The 9,681-nt window shown below is 40.1% G+C and overlaps 1 protein-coding gene across 1 annotated transcript in view; it reads right to left on the bottom strand.

The window, feature by feature from the left end:
* Positions 1–5,360: 5,360 nt before the first annotated feature.
* The window catches only part of me1 (malic enzyme 1, NADP(+)-dependent, cytosolic), a 71,116-nt gene continuing 66,795 nt past the window's right edge, over positions 5,361–9,681 (bottom strand). Inside the window, exons 8-14 of the mRNA XM_058648669.1 lie at positions 8,879–8,976; positions 8,353–8,466; positions 7,807–7,912; positions 7,414–7,556; positions 7,162–7,335; positions 5,963–6,061; positions 5,361–5,847 (exon numbers count right to left, since the gene is read on the bottom strand). Of these exons, the coding sequence (XP_058504652.1) occupies positions 5,680–5,847; positions 5,963–6,061; positions 7,162–7,335; positions 7,414–7,556; positions 7,807–7,912; positions 8,353–8,466; positions 8,879–8,976 (902 nt within the window). The 3' untranslated portion in view covers positions 5,361–5,679. The remainder of the gene's footprint in view (positions 5,848–5,962; positions 6,062–7,161; positions 7,336–7,413; positions 7,557–7,806; positions 7,913–8,352; positions 8,467–8,878; positions 8,977–9,681) is intronic.

The following is a 9,681-nucleotide window of genomic DNA, read 5'->3' as shown; positions in this document are numbered from 1 at the left end:
TCTAATATGATAATATTAAATTGTGGGACTATAATCTATGGTTTAATGGTAATATTTTACCTCAGGTGCAGGTCGGATTCTGAAAACAAACATCAAAATATTAACAAATGGTATTTAACCCTTAGTGCTCACACAGCACGGATCTGTGCCGCAGGTGCACCCATGGTCATTTGCTGTTGGAACAATACACAACTCCTTATATGGACATCTTGGGGGGGGTGTGTTTATAGGTCACATATTCAGGCTTTAAAAAATGTCTTGGTTTTTTTTTGTCCTGTTATGTTGTTGAGTCAAAGTCATGATTCATTATACTGTATATCACATTTTGAATAGTGATATAAAGTAGCAATAATTTTGCAGACGTCACAAAAATAGACCGTTTTTCTTCCATTTTTGTTCACAAAAACGAGCCAAGTGAACTTTGAACTGTGACATATTTCCAAATTTTACAAATTCAATCCAATTTTAAGTTTAGGAGTACTTTTTGCTCAGGTGTGTTTATATAGTTCCATCAGATTGGCTATAGGTTGTGCTGAAAAAAGAATATAAGACACTCTTTATTGCACATTCTTATATCCTCTGTATATACTGTATGTTTAAACATAGTAATGGGAAAAAAGCATCCAAAAACTCTCTATGTTCTAAGAGTTGATGGCGTATTTTGTTCAAACACTGCATGTTTTTTTCAGTGCAGAGAGCTGCAGGGAACAATGTCTGTCTACTGTGCCCTGTTTTTTGTAATTAATTAAACACGACTTTACGTCATGATCACACACGTCAGGTTAGATTTTAGTGTGAGAATCCGCACACTGCTAAGTGCAAGGTCCCATCTCATTAATGGGAGTGTTGTCAGGGCGTTACCGCTTGGTATCTGCGCGTGGTACCCGCCTGAGAGACAACAGGCTGTCGGGGAAACCTGCGCCCACCACTAAAAACCTCTGCGACAAACTGTCAACAGAACAGAGACGAGTGTGTAAATCACTCACAGGGAGAGCAGTGTGGGTTAGAGAGGAACCAGTCCGCTGGATGCACCGGATTTCACCTGCAGAAAGAGATTTTTAAAGCTTTGAGTCACCCATTACTTCATTTCCCCATCACAGTAGCTTTACAAGTATAGGCAGTCTGATGTGTCTCATCTTTCGTTCAAAAGTAACTCATTTCTTTACAAGAACAAAAACAAAATCCTAATTTTTTCATCCACACAAACTGACCGATGAGAAGACAACCACATCTTACTCATTGTTAGTAGCCATTTATTTATTTATTTTTTACCATGACAAGTTATTACACATGGAATCAAATGTCCACATGAGGGTCGCTGGTGCCAATCCCAGCTGACATAGGGCAAAAGGCAGAGGAACACCGTGGACAACATAGAGAGACAAACAACCATCCACTCTCACATTCACACCTATGGACAATTTCAGTGTCCAGTTAACCTCAGATCTTTTACTCATAAAACTAGGTGTAGAGCAGTGTAGGGCTTTTATTTTCTTTGTCTTTTTGGTCAATTTTATTTAATTTTTTTCAATTGCAACGTCCTCTGCTGTTGTGGGAATGAGATCCACACTCTGATGATCGAATAACACATTTATCTCTGGAAATTAGTCAAAAAGCGAAGTTGTCCTTTAAATACTGAGTATCGCTGTCAATCACACTGATTTTCCCTCATAGTGTCATGCATTAGGGCCACACGGTTGGTGTAGTGGTTAGCACTCTTGCCTTTGCAGCAAGAAGACCTGGGTTTGCGAGTTTGCACGTTCTCCCCGGTTGTGTGTGGGTTTTCTCTAGGTTCTCTGGTTTCCTCTCATGCACGCAATTTCCAACATGCAATATGGGGATTAGGTAAATTGGACACTCTATATACTCCTATATCGCCCTATGTCAGCTGAGATTGGCACAGCTCCCCTCCACAATCCTCATGTGGAGGATAAAGCGGTAGAAGATGGATGGATGGTGTCATGCACTATCGTTTGTTTTCCTCTACAAAACTACTATCATGCGCTGTTAATGAACTCGTCAGGAAGCTGAAAATGGCTCATTTTGCCATAGACGGAGTTCTTTTCGCACACAGCAGCAAAACAAAGGATTATGTCCACATTTTATATTCAGCTGCATCACTGGATAGTTGTGATAACGTGAAAAGCATTGCAAAGAAATCCATACGACTGCCTCAGCTCACACGCCTGACCCATGTTTAGCGGGTGTTTATGGGGTCAGCCAGGGTTCTGAAGGCTTTATGTGACAAAATCAAAAGTAAAGAATGAAGGAAATGTTCGTGAATTGAAAAAAGAAGAAGTAAGGGTTACAGTTTTCGTTCTTTCTCTCCTTTCTTTCAGAGAGCTTCAGCACACTTGCTTCTTCTGCTCCTTCACACAGCCAACCATCGTGAATACGTTTATACCAAAAGGGCATCGAGTAGTCAGATGTTGGTTTCTTTCTATTCCTATACTGCAATCAATATACGACAACACCTCAGACAACCGTCTTCAGAGTTTCCACTGTATTGCACTTTGTGAGTGAGAGTAAAGAGCAGCGAGATGGTTTGTAGAAAATCCTTGACATCATCACTATTGTCCAGCACACTATACCACTCTAATGTAAAATTAAGAACAATAATAATAAGCAGATGTTCCAACCCTAACCCTGAAACAATGAGTTTTTAAAACTTATTACGACATCTTTTTTTTAACTGGACTTTGAGATGAGTGCACAAACACAAAATTTGTGTGAATGATGTCACAGGAAACAAAATAAATATATTAACTTAAGGATTTCTTTCAGGAAGTATATCTAAATTTAAAAAAAGTAGCCAGTTAAACACCTTTTTCAAAGCCTTGAGAGTTAATTAGTTCGGTTATCCGCTCTGAAAGCTATAATTCTTAGAAAAAAAATTAATGAATCCATTATACATAGTGGAATACATTTATTAGTATAATTGCCCTCTTTTGGACTAATGGACAAGCTGTAGGTAAGATGATAATATAATGTAATTTACCCCCATTTTGCTATAAATAGAAGGCGCATATAGTACACAGGCCATAATGCTCAGCAATTAGAACAGGAACAATACTGGGATATAAACTATTCATATATGTGTATATATATATATATATATACATATATATACATATATAGCTGTATGGTACACATATATATATTAAGCCATTTTAGCAGAGTTTATGACATGAATAGTGATGTGGGGTGTTATTGCACTCAGACCAGTAATTATGTGGATTCACACAAACATTGCATAGGAGTAATGATGATGATGATGATAGAGAAAAGTGCTGGTGAGGAGAGATTATTATATTTATACATGTATGTATGTGTGTGTGTGTGTGCTAAAATTACATTTGTCACACAACAGTATACTGGAGCGCCCTCTAGTGTTTCTTTTGTATGAGGGTTTTCTTCACAGATCTGCAGCAGACAAAATGATTTACATATACGGTGAGGCAATAACAGAAAAAGTAGCATTATTGTGAGATGTAATCGTGATAGTTCTGGAACTACAGACGACGGTGTGTGTGTGTGTGTGTGTGTGTGTGCAGTGGCCGCGCAGATGGGGGGAGTGTGTGTTTTGTGGGGGGCTTAATGTCACCCAGACAAGTCGGGAGGGAGGATGGGCAGACAGACTCACATTCCCTCAGGGTTTTTTTTTTACGGATACACACACTGATCACAAGGTCTCAACAAGGTTCCCTTTAATGTGAGACTGTAAACAAGGTCAAAAGTACGTTGGGTTACAGCTGCCAGTTACTGGACAGGCTGTGACCAGCAAGGAGACCTGATGAGGACAAGACATGGAGATGGAACCTACTGTACATACTGTACCTTAAAGATTGAAATCAAATTTCACAATATATTCACAAGCTAAATGAAAGCTGGCTAAAAAATGAGCTCAAAGTAGCAAACACTGTTGAAATAGGTGGAACAAAGGATGGTTATTAAAACTACGGAGCTCAAATTGTGAGAAATGAATCAATGCGAATTTTGAGTTACATCAACAGTTGATGATTATTTAGCCAAAGTATTAATGGTGATGATATATGATGACATAGGTGTTTTATTAACGTTTAAAAACTGTTTTATATATAGTTAGAAACTAACACACACACAGTTAAAACATAATTTAATTGTGTTGATAAACAGCTAAAAATCTTAGGTTTCTACCACAAAAAGCACCACACACTAAAATGACTGTGTTTCCGGTGCAGCTTCCTCTGATTGACTCAAACAGACAACAGTACACAGTCGAGCTGAATAAAAGATCACGTGACCAGTGACAGAGTCAACAACTGTGAACCTGAGGAAGTCATTTCAGTGTGTGGCAGTTTCCACATTTATGTATTTATTTGTTGTTCCTGTGTGTTTTCTCAGTGTTGTGTCCACCTTAAACTGCTTTAAATGAACATATTAACATTAAATATGTTATTTTGTATTCATTTGCAGTCAGTATGTGACTCTTCCATGTCATCCTATCGTCCGGTCTGGTCCAACCTGGGACTGTTTTATTCATGTATATAAACAAACAGCTGTGAATGTGCTGAATACTCGATGGAGCATTTCTGTCCTGGTTGATGTTGTCATTGAGACACACGGTCACATCAGAGTATCGATTGCTGTGGGCTGATGTGGGGATTTACAGGGAGAGGGTGAGGCAAAGAAACGGAGTGAAAACAAATATTTGACTCTGAGATTTTTTGCCCCGGGGACAGACGCTCATCACTGGACCCTGGCTGGTCTGATTGCCTCTCTATTGATTGCAGACTGGGATGGGCAGTCTGGTACTGACTATCTGGCCTGTGATGGATTATAAAAGTAAAACCATTTTTAGTTCAAGCTCGAGACACAAAAGACACAGAAGTTGGAGTAAAAACCTGCTGCTTTTTTCCCTCACGAAGAAAATTACATTTACATAAAATTCTCTCTTAATGAACACAGAAGTTAGATTATAGATGTTGTGATTGTTAAATATGTCGGCGTTGATTTCAAGCCACAACTTTCAGGGACATTTGAGTTTCCCTGTCAATATGTGAAGAAAAATATCTATAAAAAAACAACTGTCACTGTTCTCATTCAACTGCAACTACACACGTTTACCTCTAGAGGGGGCCAGAGTACCATATAATGCATTTCAGAGAGACTTTGCCACAGTGTTTTAACTTCACTCCCAGCAAAGTAAACAAGAGATTAAAAAGTACAGTAAGCAATTTCAGAGGTATGAGATGAGTGGTTTCACTGTTTTGTCTGAACATTCTATTCACAGCGATGACATAAGAGCAACTTAAAGACACCAAAGAGGAAGTTCAGAGCAGGAAGAATACAAGTTTGTAATAATCAAACATGGGGAAAAATGTATTGAACAATTTTTATTTGAAAATTTAAATGTGGATTATAGCTGTCACAGTCATAAAATAAACTCCTAGTATAGAACAATCAAAAGCAGCCGGTGGAAGATTTCCCCAAATATATTATTGTAAAATACCATCTTGTTTAACATTTCATCCGCTTTTTTGTAATCTGTACTTATAACTATTTCCTGAAAAAGTGCAATTTAACAGTAATATATCAGTGAGAAAATAAAGATTTGCACGCAACCTCTTTAATGGCCCAACATCACTTCCTGTGACAGTTACCAGTGCGCATGCGCGTCTCGTCTCTGTGTCCCCTGCATTAAAGTTTGCATGACTGCACAGTCATACAGTCCTCCGGCCAGCGGTACGAGTCCATGACAAACTCGTCATAGTCAGTGCTATAAGAGAGCGAGCGCACGTGCGCTTCTTTGTCGGACGGCTCCGGGCGAAGAGTGGCCATGTTGTGTTGGTAGGCAAACTCCATGATCTGTAACGCACAGGGAGTTAAAACACAGCCGCACAAACTTGAAGTCCAATTATATACACATCTGCTTTTGTGCCGTGTGTGTGTGTGTGTGTGTGTGTAAATACTGAGCTCTCACCTTCACAGCCAGCTCGATGGAGACGTCACTGATGGTTTTGAGCGGAGGATACAGTCGTCCCTCCTCCAGGTCCTTCTCTGTCACCAGCCGAGCCAGAGTCTGTGGAAGAGCAAACACATCGTTACTGTGACCACAGGGAGGAATTCAATCAGTCAGGTTATTCTCTTCTCAGGGGACACGCGGTTGGTGTAGTGGTTGGCACTTTTGTCTTTGCAGCAAGAAGACCCGGGTTTTGCGACCCGGTCGGAACAAGGGCCTTTCTGCATGGAGTCTGCATGTTCTCCCCGCGTGTGCCCGAGTATTCTCTGGTTTAGTCCCACAGTCCAAAACCATGCGATTTGGAGGTAAATTGGACACTCTAATGTGACCTTAGGTTTAAGTGTGACAGCGAATGGTTGTTTGTCTCTATGTTGTCCCTGTGATGTCCTGGGTGTCAGCTTGGATTGGCACCAGCCACCCTCATGTGGAGGATAAAGTGGTAGAAGATGAGTGAGTGAGTGAGTGAGTCAGGTTATTCTCTGCTGAATGTACAGTACAGGACGACAGCAGGAGACAACATGAGAGGAAGAATGACCCAAGAGTTTTTAGTTACATTTACTGAACACAGTTAAGTATTTAAACACGTACATACAAGGTTAAAAATAAAGAAAATACCGTTCAAACGGACAAAAAATATGTAAATAGAGATCTTAAGTTTCAAACTGTCCTCATCCTTCATAAACTAAAGTAATTCAAGTTTTCCTTCCAGATAGTCTTCTCGCTAAATCTGTCTAGATGTTCAAAATGGTCCGTCACTGACCGTTACTTGGGGGAAGTAATGTTCTATTTTAACTACAACATTTAAAAATGCTCTAATAAGTTTAGTTTGAATCGTGAATATTGTGTTTTCTTCTGTATTTATTCAGACTTTGACATGGCGTTACTACATTACCAATCTTGACCCATTTCCCATCACTGTCAAGATTGTACCATGAAAGGTGCAACACCTGACCAGGATGAGGCCGCAGAAGAAGACATGAGTTATTAATAACACAATGAGTTGCCATTCTACATTAGTCAGGCGGCTCCTCAAACACTTCAGGTACAGTGTGAGATGCAGCCTTATGGACTTTTTTTTTAACATCCTTCACAAGTACAATTTGATTGGATTAGACAACTAAACATATTATGTTTGTGTTCTGCATAGTTTATTGTGTCACCTCAGCTGCAACAAGGAAGATTTCTTCAGTAATGTGTCGAATTGCGCACACTGTGACACCCAGGCCGACGCCGGGGAAGATGTAGGCGTTGTTTCCCTGCCCAGGGTAGAACTTCCTCCCATCAGGCAGGGTAACGGCGTCAAATGGACTGCCGCTGGCAAAGACTCCCCGCCCCTGCAGCACAGAATACCATGACTCACCAGAGAGACAGAAACACTTCAGCAAGATTCCAGGAGTGTCCCGAGCAAGTACCTCTGTAAATGTGTAGCACTGCTCAGCAGTGCATTCGGCTTTGCTGGTTGGGTTACTGAGGGCAAAGATGATGGGACGTTCGTTGAAGGACGCCATGTCCCTGATGATCTGTTCGGAGAAAGCTCCGGCAACAGCTGCCACACCTGCGTCAGAAAAGAAAAGATTTCGATATTTAAGAGCACTTTTATCATCTTTAATACTTCATGTACTTTCACCTTTTTCTTTCAACACATCCTGCACTCAAAGTTTCTCTGCATGATGCATTTAACGCTATGTTAATCACATGTGTTCAAAATGCAGTGAAAATGGCAAACTGAATGTTTTGTGAAAAAGAATCAGACACCGTGTAGCAGCTGTTGTTGTTATTATGGAAAAAAAAAAGGTGGGATTTACCAATGATGGCTGTGGGTTTCAGTTGCCGTACCACATCCTCCAGCTTCTCCATCTGTGGGTGTTCATGAGCAAATCTCTCCTTTTCATGAGTCAGGTTGTCCCGACCCTGAGGATTTTGACAGAGTGAAGAAGGACACAGACAAGGGGCAACATTCAATGTGACTGTCCTCAAACTGTTTAAGCATAGATGAACTAAAGGAGTTAAAAAAGCTAGTCAAAAGAAAAGAAGTAATAGCATATGAGGACGGAGGAGGAATAACAAATAAAATGGATACTGTGGACAAAACAGATGTATAACTCTCTGGAGAGCCTTTTGCTGTGATTCCAGAGAAAAACCTCTGTTCTTTAAATTAACAAACAGGAAATGTGCTTTTTCTGGGTTCTGGATGTTACTTGCCGGATGAATCCACCCTCAGATGTTCCTTAACCTTCGGTCAGTCCATCATACTTTTATAAATATTTCATATACTGCATATTTTCTTTCTTTCTTTCTTTTGCAGTCTGTTTGCTACATGTGTGAATATGTGCAGGATTCCGATCCAGCACCTTGACAATGAGACCCTTGGAATCAACCATCCAGATTTTTTTCAAGCCCTCTTCCTTAGCGAGTCCCTCTTTCTCCATGGCCATGCTGATGAGCTCTGCAATCCCCATCGCTGCCTGCGAGCGACACAGAACAGGGGAAAAATGAAGTGACACCTCCACACTAGCTTTGGCTGCAAAATCTGAAAATAATAATATCCTGCACAAGAGTCAACTAAGACACAGTGAACTTTTACCAAAACAACATTTGGTGTTTCCATCAATATTAACTGTTATAGTTACAATACAGTTTTTACTTAGGAATAAGAAAGTAAAAAGACATTTTCATTGCCATAATAATGTTTTCATGCTAGAGATGCATTATGCCAACCAGAGGTACATATTCAGTTTTTATGCTGAACCTAACTGGCGACCTGTCCAGGGCAGGGTGTACCCCAGCTTTCACCCTCCTCATGTGGAAGATGAAGCAGTAGAAGATGGATGGAGAGATTGATTGATGGACGGATGGATGGATGGATGCTGAACCTACCTCCCCTGCACCTTGGAACACGATGGTGTGGTCACACATTTTAGTTTTGGTGATGCGAAGAGCGGCCAGGAGTCCAGCTACTGCCACAGCAGCAGTCCCTGAGAAATAAACGACGTGCTACATTAACACCAAAGTATCCAAAGATCTACTCTTAATGTGGTTATTTTATTGATTTTTAAATACATTCACAATAATAGAATTAGGAATGGGTGACATCAAAATATTGTAGTAATAGTGATCTCGGGCCAACAAGGAGAGTGAGGATGCAGACTAAGAGCCAGCAAACATGGGTGTTAGTTCTTAGTTAACAGAGTGTAAAATATTGAACTATTATCATAAAAAATGAGCTGGTAACTGTTTCATGAGGGAAGAAACGCACAACTGGAAGCATTTTCGACTGTTTTGTACATACTACGCTTAGTTTTTCTTGTGTGAACACACGACAGAGAGGAGGGAAAAGAGTTCTGATTAAGGAGAAAACAAATATTTTAGGAATGGACAACTAATGCTGTCCTGCCTAATTTCACTTTCCGGGGCAGGCACCTAATGAAACACTGGCTCTTTTAAAACAGCTCTACTGCAACTGTAAATTCACAGTACAATGATACATAAGAGGAAGCTTGGGAGTTTCCTCTTAAAATACATATAAACAGTATTTGGAAGCAAAGAGATGTTTTACTGCTTTCTCCTGTGGTGTTAGCATAGCAGAGGAATGTTTGGATATAACAACTGTAAGATGTTGGCTTTATGAAACTATTTAAGTTTATCTTCTAAACTGTAAGACTTACAGGGATCAGACGTCC

This window comes from Solea solea, chromosome 13 (genome assembly GCF_958295425.1).
Source record: "Solea solea chromosome 13, fSolSol10.1, whole genome shotgun sequence".
NCBI lineage: Eukaryota > Metazoa > Chordata > Actinopteri > Pleuronectiformes > Soleidae > Solea > Solea solea.
Note: the sequence above shows the minus strand (reverse complement) of the source record. Positions and strands in the feature narration are given on the sequence as shown.